This window comes from Callorhinchus milii, unplaced genomic scaffold, assembly GCF_018977255.1.
Source record: "Callorhinchus milii isolate IMCB2004 unplaced genomic scaffold, IMCB_Cmil_1.0 Scaffold2, whole genome shotgun sequence".
Classification (NCBI taxonomy): domain Eukaryota; kingdom Metazoa; phylum Chordata; class Chondrichthyes; order Chimaeriformes; family Callorhinchidae; genus Callorhinchus; species Callorhinchus milii.
Window position 1 is genome coordinate 49,899,874 of NW_024704743.1, and position 13,859 is coordinate 49,913,732.

A 13,859-nucleotide genomic window follows, 5' to 3' on the forward strand; every position below is an offset into this window, starting at 1 on the left:
TAATGCATTAAGCAACAAAAATGCATGTAGGTGATGTGATACATATATTTTTAAATACGGAAAGGAGATCATGTAGATTTTAATAATGTATATTAAAATTATATCAATTGTTGGCTCTAATTTGTGCTGTTTCTAACAAGTGATGGGCAAAAATCAAATGCCTAAACCACAGAAGGTATTGAGGAGAGTATTATTGAATTTCCAAAACATTATTGAATACATTCTTCGGCACCATGGAAGATTTAGACAATCGATAATGAAAACATTTCTTAATAAGAAATCTATTAAGAAGCACCGCGAGTTAGACCCCGTTGTATTTAGTTCCTAAAAAATGAAATTTTAACGACTTTGTAAATAACTCTGATACTGAGGAGACAGAAATGATCTTACCAGCCCTGAAGCCAAGAAGACAGCCAGCAGTGCCAAGCAGGTTCCTATCACAATCAGCAGCAGAAATATGATCAATGGGTGCTGTTGGCTCATGCAGTAATAGGACTCATACAGCCAGTCGGGTGACTTCTGTTTGACAGGGGCTTCATCAGTTCTATTAAGCAAATAGCGTCTTCTCCTCATTGCGTCTCGCCACATAGGAATCAGCAGCCGTGGCTCTCACCTCTTAGTTAACTGGTAGGCATTCAGTGAAATGCAGCTGAAGAAGCCCGCTTAAACTGCATGGCAGAAGCAACATGTTGAGCTGTGATGAACTCGATGCAGGCTGCAGCTGGAGCAGTGTGCAGAACAGAGGGGGCACTCATTTCAACTGAAATGCATCATTCCAAACAGCTACTTCTCCCGTTCATATTAAGCAGCAGACTGCATCAATAGCAAGTGGTTTTCAGTCGATGGAAGCTTCCTATCTTGTGCAAAGTCCTTCTTTTTCCAGCTGAATACCTCTTATGCCTGAAAAGGAGGGGGGAGGACTTATAATTAGTTAACTCATTACTGCATTGCACAGAACAGCATGTAGGAAATACTGTACATTATGTGACCAGCCTAATGGACCCAAGAAGCTTTTTCCCTGAGCTGACAACAAATTACAGTATAATCCACCAAACTGAATTATAGCTTACTGTTTTTTCCCCATCACTTTGTTTATCAATTAAATGTGAAACCTCTTAATGTACAAAGTACAAACACACAAACAAAATTGAATGCAGTATGCTGACTGCTTGTGTATAATTTATGAATTTATGCACTGGGGACATATTATTTGTGTGATAGGCTGTGGATAATTCAAGATTGAACTGTTCCATCAGCAGTCTCAAACATCAGCTCCTCTGCTGTGATGGAAGCACAGCTTAACAACAAGAAGAAATTACATTTGTACAGCACCTTTCACATCGGGAGCACGTATCACCTTAACAGCACATGTTCACTGGAGATGTTATCAGTTATGCCCAAGCTGCGAAGCATTAGTGGGTAGAAATTCCTCCTGGGTCTAGTTTTAATCACTTTTTCAGCATTTTAGAGTGTGCAGAATTTGGCAAATTCTTAAATAGTCCTAATTTTGAAGCCCATTTTCTGTAAATTTCTTTTAAGAAAAACAGCATTGGACCCATGACTGAATTCACAATTTGCTGAATTCTGGACTCTCTAAAGTGTTAACAAAATTGGATGGAGGTGATTTCAAGCCAGTAATTTAATTGACCTGTTTAGATGGCAATTGTAACAGTCAGGTGAATCCCACAGTGGGATTACAACCCTTGAGATGTCTCTACTGAATTTCCTGGAGGGATTTGATTCCATTCCATTCCTTGTGGCCACTCTGTGATTTTAATTGTGGCTAAAGCACTACCAGTTAGTCACTGTCCTTAACAATAATTACTTTTGTGAAATTCTTGAGAGGTTTCAATGTGATAAGACACTATGTAATCAAAAGTTTGTAAAAGTGATATTCAGCTTCTAATTAGCGGGAATTCACACTGGCAGTAATATGCTCATATTTTTCAGAGTATCATTTATCAGAGTTTACCTTGTTGTTGAACTTTTAAAGAATAGAAGTTCATTTTAATTGATTTATTTTTGAAAGAAAAACACCAAAAAAATGGGAAATTGGACAAGAAAACTTGTTGAATAAAATAAAAATCATTGCATTTGATGTATTAATAATAATAATAATCCTAGCATTTGATATAGTGTTTTTCACGTCTTCTTGGTGTTTCAAAGCGCTTCACAGAATATGCTGTAAAGTGAATTGACTGTATATTTGTGGGCGAAATGCAGCAGCCAATTGTGTACAGCAGTGTCCCACAAACAGTCGTGGATTGAAACTGACCAATTTATTATTGTTTTGTTTTGGAGGGATTATTATAATTGTGTGTTAATGCCTTAATACAGCTTTGATAAATGCTTGACAGAATTTAATCTAAAGTGCAGTGACTGTGCATTTGTTCTTAAGTAATGTATTATCATTTCAGATGATCCATGCAGTTCCTGCTTCCTGAACTCCCAGAATGAATTACCTGCTGATTGCCTCACGTAGACAGCAATAATAATAATACTTGCACTGATATAGCATCTTATCACGTCTTCAAGACGTCTCAAAGGCGCTTCACAGAATATACTGTAAAGTGCAGTGACTGTGTATTTTGTGGGTGAAACGTGGCAGAAATTGTGCAGAACTTTGGTGACTTTCAACTGTCCTTTAAACCCCATATCTGAGCCTTGACCGATTCAGCTTTCCCCTACCTCCACAACATTGCCTGCCTCTGCCACTACCTCTCCCCTTGGGGCCAACAAGACTATTATTCATGTTTTCATCACATCCAAGCTTGTCTTCGCCAACTCGCTGCTTGCTGGACTTTTGGTCTTGAGGAAGTTCAGCATCTCTTCGGAGTTGGAGGAGAGGATGGGTGAGGCATGAGAGGGTGGGCAGAGGAGCCAGTTTGTAGTGGAGAAGAGGAGCCTGGGGTTGTCCTTAGCCTCCAAGATTGTCCTGGAGTAGAAGGACGATTTAGCGGAGGGTTAGGTTTTGATGTGGTCCAGCCAGATCTGCTGATTGACTGTCAGGTTGGATTTGAGACAGGTGGATTTGGCAGCATTAAACACATACATAATTCAGCAAATTCCAGTTACAAGTGAAACTGTAAAATATACCTCATTGAACTATTCAATTTTGCCAATATTTTAAGTGATGAGAATTGAACTAATTACAATGATATAAAAAGTTGGTTTGCTGAAATAAACTTGAAGGCATCAATAATACCAGCCCTTTTAGTGCAATATAATCTAGAGTTATCAATTTCATTGATCGGGTTGACTTGTTAAACCTGAATGCTGATGGTTACTTCATCTGGGAAATTGTTAACTTGGACTGCAGGAGAAATTCCCTTCTGCTTTTGACGAATACCATGAGATCTAAACTATAAGCACTTAACTTCGCGTTTGAACAACAGAACCTTTGACAATGCCGTGCATTGTTATATGCAACTTAGTAGCGTTCAGTCATTTTTTAACTTGGATCAATCAAGCAGTGGTTCGGGAGAATCCTCAAGGGTATAGTTACACAAACATCCACATTCATTCTAAATAATAATAATTCAGCCCATTTGATTCAGTGCCTTTGCACGTTGTTGAAAAGTCTCAATCTAATTATAAGACTAACTGTAAAGTGTAGTCATTGCATATTTGTAGGTGAATCTGGCAGCTAATTTGCACATAATAATGTCCCACAAACATCCATGAAGTGAATTTTATCTGGGAAACTTTTGACCTGGTCTGCAGGAGAAACTCCCTTCTGCTTTTGACGAATACCATGAGATCTAAACTATAAGTACTTAACTTTGCATTCGAATGACAGAACCTTTGACAATGCAGTGCTCTCTCAAAACTGCATTGGCGTATCACCCTAGACTACAGGAGCTCAGGATCCTGATGTAAGACGTCAACCCACAACCTTCTGACTCACAGTGACAGAAACAAATTGACACATAGGGTGAGAGTGTTACGAACTGAGCTCAACTGATATCCGATGTGCTCTTTGACAGAGTTGCTCTCGATCCTCCTGTGATTGTATTTGAAATATTTAAATAGATCTTTGTGTTTGTTGTTGACATTTACTCTACTGAATCTGAACTATGCCTTCAAGAAATATGTGCAAAAGTACTCTGCAAATATTGATTTGTTTCCTTGAATACAAAGCATGAGCACTGATATGCAAAGGTGGTTAAAATAAGAGACCCAGGGGGTGTTCCATCCCAATTGAGTAAGGCAGTGTCAAGACACAAGAAAATCTCATTTACTACAGACTTCAGATAAAGCACTCAGTGACTGACAATCTCACTGACAGAATGAGAACACAGACTGGAACAAGGCACTGATTTATTCCACTCGAAACAAAGCAAATGAATCTGTAAATATCAGTAAATGAAGTAGAAATATAAATTTATAAGGAGTGACAAGCTGTGCTGTGGTATCGGACGATTTGGGTTGCATCAACAGTTTTGCATTGAGAATACCTAAAATCACCACCATGAATAATGTTGATGCATATAGGGAACAATTTGCAGCAGCCCTAAGCTGGACAACATGAGAATACTTAGACTGAACTGTGCAGGTCATAGTATTTTGCATCCTCTACCACTGGGTTTTATACACGTACGATTATGATTTCTAGTATGAAAACCCACCAGCTGCTCCCTCAATCCCATCCTTACCTCTCTTCTTACCTCCCATCTCCAACTCCTTGCCCCCCTACTCACAGATGTCATAAACCTCTCCCTGTCCATTGGCACGTTCCCACCACCTAAAAACAGCCGTCATAATTCCTATCTTCAAAAAACCTTCCCTGGACCCATCCCTGCTCTCAAATTACCGCCACATTTCCAACCTCCCTTTCCTTTCCAAGATCCTGGAACAAGTCATTTCTTCTCAGCTTTGCTCCTTCTTCTCCCACCATTCCCTCTACGAACCTCTAAAATCAGGTTTACGTGCTGCCCACAGCACATAACCAGCCCTAGTCAAGGTGACAAATAACATTTTGTCCACCTGTGACCAGGGCTCCCTCTGTCTCCTCGTCCCCCTTGACCTCTCTGCTGCCTTTGCATCATTGTCCACTCTATCCTCCTCCACCGCCTCTCCCCTCACCTCAACCTTCATGGTTCTGTCCCTGACTGGTTCAGATCCTACCTTTCACACCATCTCCATTTTGCCTCCACAAACGGCTTCTCCTCCAGCCCCCGCACTGTCTTGTGCGGCATTCCTCAGGGCTCTGTCCTTGGTCCCCTCTTCTTCAACATGTACATGCTTCCTCTTGATGACATCATCCACAAATATGAGGTCAACTTCCACATGTATGCTGATGACATCCAACACTACCTCTCTGCCTCCACCTTTTCCTCCAGGACCACTGCTCTCCTGACAGAATCTCTGTCAGACATCAAGTCCTGGATGAGAGCTAACTTTGTCCAGTTGAACGTCAACAAGACCGAGGCCCTCCTGATTGGCTCCCATCAGCGCCTCCACACCTCAGGGCACCATTCAAGGATGCACGCTTCACTTCACTGAGCCAGTGCGGAATCTTGGCATCTTGTTTGACCCTCAACTGTTCTTTCTACCCCACATCAGTGCCATGACCCGCTCTGCCTTCCCCCACCTCTGCAACATTGCTCGGCTTCTTCAGGGCCTCTTCCCTCAAACCACCGAAACCCTCATCCATGCATTTAGCACAGCTAGGCTGCCTTAGCCAAATCCTTGCTTGTTGACCATCCCAACTGTTCCCTCCAAAAGCTACAGATCATACAGAACTTTGCAGCTCATGTCCTCTCAAATGTGCCAGACTCTGTGACCCTATGACCCCTACCCTACAGTCAATTCACTTTACAGTATATTCTGTGAAGCGCTTTGGGACGTCCTCCTGACGTGAAAAGCGCTATATCAAATGCAAGGATTATTATTATTATTATATTACCCTCGCCTGGCTCCACTGGCTCCTCATCCCCCAGAGGATAGAGTTTAAAATCCTCGTCCTGAACTTCAAAGTCTTCCACAGCCTTGCTCTTTCCTACCTCTGTGACATGCTCCACATCAACGTGTCCATTCTCTCCACTCAGCAGGCTCCATATCCCCTGTGCAGCCCTCCTCACACATTGGTGGTCGGGCCTTCAGCCTCTCTGCCCCACCCTTTGTAACTCCATCCCACCCTTGCCTCCTCCAAGGCACGCCTCTTTGACCGCTCCTTTGTCCACCCTCCTACCCCTACCCTCCATGCCTTCCACCCCACTGATCCCAACCACTGTTCTGATTCAAATCCCTGACTGTCCAGCCCCATTGAACCACTGAAGAAAAGACAGTAGAAGCAGCCTTCATCCCTGCATTGTAATTCTGTTTGATTTATGTCTTCTCACAACATACACGAGTGGGAGTTTTCATTGCTCAGGAAAGACTTCCAGACATATTGTTACAAGGCCACTGAGGATAGGAGGATAAAAAAATACATGTATTGATCCAGTGACAATTCAACCTCCTCTTTATCAACAAGCTGGGTTCTCTCGTCTCTCTCAGCTTTATGTTGGCAGTGTTACAATACAATAACATATTATATTGTGCCTTTTACATCAGGAGGATGTCTCAAAGTGCTTGTCACTGTTGGCTGGATACCTGATCTGGGGGCGGGGAGTGGGGGGGGAGGGGGTGGGGGTTGTTGGGAGCTAATGAAGGCGTAGAGGGAAAAGATGATCGATTATTCCAAAACTCTGGTAAACTACCAGGAAAAGATCTGCCAACATCTAATAAACTGATGGAACAGACTTGGTGGGCTGAATGGCCTCCTATTTCCATATAGCTTTGTGGCTATTATTTATGTTATGAATATGGATTAAAAATTGTGAAATATTTTCCCAATGTGATGTATTTCTTAAAAGTGTTTCTTTATCAATATTTGTTGACTTTAAACGAAGCGGTGAACGGTGTTTATAATCATGGAGTTATTGAACACAATTTACAAGATACTGTCCTGTCCTATCCCTAACCCTATGTGCGATATAACCCTTTGCTGGACTTTATAAGAAGAGTGTATTTTATCACCACAAGATTACATTTCAAATTCCTAGACACATCTTCCCAATTCTCACAATTAATACCCCATGCGCAAAAACAAGCATAAATAAACATAGATTTGCATAAACAATAAACAAACTTGCTGAACTAATCATACATTGTTATGGCTACTTTGTTTGATGAAAGATGGCACCTTAATACATTGTAGTAATTTAGAAATCTATCTCTTGAATTCAAACACAGAACATCCCAAGAAGAGTTACTACGAGGCCACCACAGCTACCTCGAATACACTTCTTCCCATCCCACTTGTAAGGACCCAATTCCCTTCTCCCAGTTTCTCCGTCTCCCTCACATCTGCTCTGACAATGCCGCCTTCTGCACCAGAGCTTCTGAAATGTCCTCCTTTATCCTCAGTCGAGGATTCTTCTCCACCATAGTAGACTGGGCCCTCGACTGTGTCCATCTTATTTCACACACTTATGCCCCCGCCTTCACTCCTCCCCTTCCAGAACCATGATAGGATCCGCTAGTCCTCACCTTCCATCCCACCAATCTCAATGTTCAATGGATAATCAACGTCATTTCTGCCACCTCCAGCTTGATCCCACCACAAAACACATTTTTCCCTCTCCTCCCCTCAGCATTCTGAAGGGACTGTTCCCTCCGTAACTCCGTGATCCACTCCTCCATCACCATTAACACCTGCTCTCCTTCCCCCGGCACCTTCCTATGCCAGCCCATTCACCTTTTCCTTTACCACTGTCCAGAGCCCCAAACACTGCTTCCAGGTGAGACAGTGTACATGTACTTCATTCAGTGAGCATTCACTGCTCACAATGTGATCTACTCTACATCGAGGAGACCAAATGCAGATCGGGTGATGGCTTTGCTGAACAACTTCATTCCAGAGCTTCCGGTCACTTGATACTTGAATTCTCCTTCACACTCCCACTCTGACCTCTCTGTCCATGGCCTGCTACGCTGCTTTGTTTTGCCCACAAAATATTCAGTCAATTCACTTTACAGTATATTCTGTGAAGCACTTTGAGACGTCCCGAAGATGTGATAAGGTGCTAAATAAATGATTATTATTATTATTATTATTATTATTATTCCTATCTACTTCCTAAGCACCTTACAGCCTTCTGGCCTCAACATTAATTTTAATCACTTCAGACCTTAAACACAGCTCCCATCTTCTCTCAGCCATGTCTCCCCTCTCCCCCTCTTCTATTCACCATCCTTTGGGTCTTAGGCACATCTTTCCTTTCTATAATCTGCCACTATTGCCTTCTTTTGTCTTGCACCATCAATACCTCTGATCTCATCATCTCCTCTCTCACCTAATTTTTTNCCTGTGTCTTTCTTTCCTCGCCCCCTTCCCTGTTTATCCTTAAAAACTGCTCCTTTCCAACATCGCCCCAGTTCTGACGAAAGGTCATCGACCTGAAATGTTAACTCACTTTCCTCTCTCCATAGGTGTGCCTGACCTGCTGAATGTTCCCAGCGACTGTTTTTATCCCAAGAGTGTTACTAGTTTTGCTCAGCCTGGTCTATTCTCTGACTGGGCAACAAAGACATAGAATCATAGAATTATACAGCACAGAAGGAGGCCATTCGGCCCATCGTGTCTGTGCTGGCTCTTTGAAAAGAGCTATCCAATTTAATCCCACTCCCTTGCTCTCTCACCATGGCCTTGCAAACTTGTCCTCCCCAATAAACATTTTGTCAATAAATCCACCTATTTTGTTTGAGCATTGTAATTTTCCTTTTCTAAGTGAACATTGAATGTAACCAAACAAAAGCTGAAATCACCAATAAGTCAGTAAAATAATCCTGGAAATTGTCAGCTTGATTCCTGAAGTAAGTTATTGAGCAGTTTATTGAACAGTAATCAATTCTTTCCACCGGTTGACAAGCCAGCAACACGAGGGCACAAACTGAAGATAATCATGAAAAGGTGAGGTTAGAAAAAAAGCTTTTGTAGAGAAGGTAGTTTTACTGTGCATTTCTTTTGCCCACAAAATACACAGTGAATCCACTTCCACTTTACTGTGAAGCACTTTGAGACATCTCAACGACATGATAAGATGCGTTATCAAATGCAAGGATTGTTATTATTAAACTGTTGAAAAAGCAGAGTCCATGAATTCTCTTAAAATGGCATCAGATGGGTGCTTGAAAAAGGAATATGGAAGTGTATGAGGAACGAGCAAGGGAGGTGGTTTATGTGAAGAAATGCCAGACTTGGTGGGCCAGATGCAAGTAACATCAATTGTCAAAAATATTTCTGATTTATCCTGACACAGAAATAAATTACTGTGCTACAACTTCAATGCTCTGTCTTTCTCTCTGATTTTCAAAACAAATAACATTCCTAAATCATTTCTCTGTCCTCAGTGCAGAACAGAATTAAAAAGACTAATTTAAAAATTGATAAATTCTGACTGCCAAAATGTTCATTAATAGAGTATATCTAGACACAGGTCCACTGGCCGGCCTCACTGTCTAATCTGCTCAGGGACATAAGTGTCTCTCAAACTCCCTTTAGTTGGATTGCAGGGATGTTTGAAGACTCCTCACAAGTGGGTGAAGAAGCGCCATGTGTCTCTTGTCTCCTCATGGCTGCTTCTAGCTTTGATCCCTTCTCCAACTCAGCTTCAGAATGCTTGCCAACTTCACCCTCAGATAAACTTCAACGTCCTGCCTCAATTTTTTTNAATGTGTATCTTGTTTTTAAAAAAATTGTTTCAGTAATAACATTTAATTCTTCTGCTTCTTTCTGTATCAAGATGTGACACAGTGCTGCACATTCCCTTTCATCTACAACCTGAGATATAAAGGTGTCTTTCGATCAAGAAGATTTTCATCTACTTATAAGACGTATGTAGGTGTATGTAGATAGCAAACCGCGGGTTGTCTGAGTAAATTAAACGTCTGATGGAACTGAACTAGTTGCATACTATCACTCAGATAGGCAATAAAAAAAAGCTAATCAAGATAAGAGTTGATCATGCAATCAATTGTTCATGCACTTCCTTGGTGAACATTTTTATGGAATATTTGTAATTTATCAAATATACTAAATCATTCACAGTATTTATAATTCATTTGTCAAGATCTAGTAGTCAGATGCATTTTATAAAACAGATAGTTCAAGCACTGTAACAAATGTAAGTGTTATTATTATAACTTGCATTTATGTAGTGCCTTTCATGTGATATAAAAAAGACTTAAAGTGCATATTCTGCCCGTGGACCTTCTTGAATCACTTTTACTGAATCGCTGGCATGTTTCTCTCCGCTGTACCAGTGCTCAATAAAGCATGGGGATCTGTGACAACAGGAGCAATGGAAGGGATCAGTTGTATTGCTGTTGCCTGCTCTGATCCTCACCAGAGTTGGAATGAAAACCCACCTCAGGAAACAGTGGTTAGTGCCTCTTAAAAGGAGGTTCGTTGATTCTCCAGGGGCATGGGGAAAATGCACTTAAATGGAACTGAAAGAGCCAGCACAAACATGATGGATAGAAATGCTGTTTCACTCATTTTGCAACGCTGGTACTTTGGTAAAGATATTAACTTTTTCTAAAGGAAGGATTTCCATGAGTGATGCTGCACAGCTGCTTTGCCTATTGAGTATTGTCTGACATTTCTCCAGTCCAATTTGCTAGGCATATGTAGATTTGCAGCAGAATTTTTGGCCTGAAGAGAGATCCCAAATTTAGAGATTAAACCCCTGAGGTACATCTGTGATCTGTCTGATGTTGCTAAGTACTTTATTATTCAGTGATATTTTTATAACTCATCCTTATTATTGATTCATTTTCTCATGGAGTTGAGGGTTTGTGTTGGTCTAGTGGGGAACTGGATCACTGCTTTCCTCTACCTCGTGGGTTATGTTATGCTGCTCCATTCACTCAATGTAGAGAATTTGTTGCTCTGCACCCATAAATAATTAAAGAAAAACTTAAATCAGAACTAAAATTAAATTATAAAATCATGTTAACTATTTACAAGAGCACAGGGGCAAACAGAGCTAAATATTGTTGTCCACATTGATAGATTTGCGTTGCTTTATTGAGATAAAACACAGTTCAGTTGAATGAAAGCATGAAAGGGCAGGGAAAATAGGTTTTGCCCCAGGCAGCATGGTTTTGCACAAGCATTATTTCCAGTTGTTTTAATGGGAGAAGAAAATCCCAAAACATGCTTTCAAGATAGTTTTAACCCAATATGCTGCATTTTCTGCTCACGATGTGGTCTCCTGTACATCGGGGCCACGAAACTCAGATTGGGTGATCGCTTTGCCGAGCACTTCCGTTCCATTCACAAGTGCAACCCTGAATTTCTGGTCGCTTGCCACTTCTAATTCTCCTTCCCACTCCCTTTCTGACCATGGCCTCCTATGCTGTTCGAACAAAGCACAACGCAAGTTCGAGGAACAGTACTTTATCTACTGCCTAGGCACTTTACAGCTCTCTGGCCTTAACATTGATTTTAACCACTTCAGGCGTTAAACACAGCTCCCATTTTCTCTCAGCCTTACCTCCTCGCTCCCCAGCTTCTACAACCATTCACACATCCTCTGGGTCTTAGACACATCTTTTCTTTCTATAATTTCCCACTGTTGTCTTCTTTTGTTTTGCACCATCAACACTTCTGATCTCATCACCTTCCTCCACCTAAATTTTCCTTTGTCTTTCTTTCCCCGCCACCTTCTTTGCTTGTCCTTATATTCTGTTCCCTTCCAACATCCCCAAGTTCTAATGAAAGGTCGTTGACCTGAAACGTTAACTCAGTTTCATCTCTCCATAGATGCTGTCTGACTTGGTGTTTTTATTTCATGCCTTCAAGGTGTTCTGTCTTGAGAAATTCTGTAAATTTATCTGCATTCTTGTTTCCAACTTTGTCTGTTGGAAGTTGGAAACACAGAGGTGTCCAGGAAATTGCTGCTTACTTCCTTCCCTCCCACAATTATTTATGCTTTTTTCTTAAATGCATACTATTCACATACACAGTCACTACACTTTACAGTAAATTCCTGTGAAATACTTTGAGACATCCTTCTGATGTGAAAGATACTATATCAAATGCAAGGATTATTATTATTTAAACTATAGTCATTTTTAAAACAGCTGGCTCAGTCAAATCATGCTATCAGAAAGATTATGTCAGCCTGGTTCAATTAGCAGCACTCTTGCCTGTTAAGCCACAAGGTTTTGGGTTTGAGCTCCATGTCAGGACTTTGAATTTACAGTCTAGGCTGACACTGCATTGCAGTGCTGGGGAGTGCTGCAATACTATCTATCAGATGAGATGTTAAACTAAGATCCTATCTATGGGGATGAGATGTAGAAATAAGTTCCCGTCTGTGGGTTCAGGTGGCATGATTTGAGAAAAGAAGGGTTAAAGGAAAACAATAAAGAAAGGCCTGTCAATGCTTTGAGACATCTCAATGATGTGAAAAGGATCTGTATTCAAATACAAGAATTCTTTGTATTAGTATCATAGTGTGTCAAAATGTTCATCAAATGCAAGGTTATTTAAGCTCAAGACCGTAATAATAATAATAATAATAATCCCTCCAAAACCAAAAACAATAATAAATTGGTCATTTTCAATCTACGACTGTTTGTGGGACATTGCTGTGCGCAATTGGCTGCCGCGTTCGCCCACAAATATACAGTCAATTCACTTTACAGTGTGTTCTGTGAAGTGCTTTGGGACGTCCTCCCGACGTGAAAAGCGCTATATCAAATGCAAGGATTATTTTTATTATTATTATTAAGACCGTGAAATTTCTCATGGTCCTAGCTTCTGAAAATTTAAGATCATGCAGAATTTTGGAAAATTGTTAAAATTAGTCTTAATTTGGAAGCCAGTTTTCTGTATATCTGTTAAAATTTTCTGCCACTCCCAATATTTTTCTGCTAAAATGTATTTTCAATAAAAAGCAAAAAAAAAGCTCAATTAAGCTTAGTAATGACTCCTCACTCTTGACTCTGACCTCTTGAACCTCTCTGGTCTACCTCTGTAACTCATAAAATTTTTGAGAAATTCTGCCATTTTATCTGCACTCTTGTTTCCAACTTTAGTACACAACCTTGGCATTCAATTTGATCCCCAGCTCTATTTCCTTCAGCATCTTCTTCTTCATTTGTGCCATGTTGCCCTTCTCTATCCCTGTCTCATATAAAACGCTGCTGAGACCCTCATTCACACTATTGCTACCTCCTAACTCGATTTCTAAATCTCACTCCTCGCAGAAATCCCTAGTTCTACCATTCACAAGCTCCAGCTCATTCAAAACATTGTATCCTCACCCACACCAACCTCTCAGCCCCCTTTAAATGTCTTCAAATCCCACCTAATAAATATCTACCTCTTCCCCTGTATATGGTCACCTCCTCCCTCTCCCTCCCCCACTTCAGTCAATATCAGACTCCATGACTAAAGTGCCACAAGGGTTATCCTAGGTGAATGGTGCTATATCAATATAAGTTGTTGTTATCATTAAAGGCAATTGTACAAGATTGTTTATCTGGGAAGGTAATTGGGCAAGAGAATGTAATGCCAACTCTGAGCAGACATTAGTCAGCTTGGGCTGTTATTGAAGCTGTAGGCAGTGACAAGCTGAGAGCAAACATGTAAAATTGAAAACAAATACATAGAAAATTATTCACTTCTAGAGCAGTGAGTCAGACCAGCCTGGGAGCAGGAACTGAAGCAGTTAGGAGACTGTGCCCCCAGTTCTACTCGTTTGGGGCATCCTAAAGTATTGCTCTGGGAGTATTGTTCTGGATTTACCATTTCAATCCCATTTAAAATGTTATACACCTGTATAACATCCCCCCGAGAC

At 40.9% G+C, this 13,859-nt stretch overlaps 1 protein-coding gene across 3 annotated transcripts in view; it reads right to left on the reverse strand.

Annotated features, from left to right (window-relative positions):
* LOC103183192 (adenylate cyclase type 2) overlaps positions 1-712 on the reverse strand; it is a 147,102-nt gene extending 146,390 nt beyond the window's left edge. For all 3 annotated transcript variants that reach the window (XM_042332070.1, XM_007900530.2, XM_007900529.2), the window contains exon 1: positions 391-712. In XM_042332070.1, the coding sequence (XP_042188004.1) occupies positions 391-588 (198 nt within the window). In that variant the 5' untranslated portion in view covers positions 589-712. The remainder of the gene's footprint in view (positions 1-390) is intronic.
* Between the last annotated feature and the right edge of the window lie 13,147 nt (positions 713-13,859).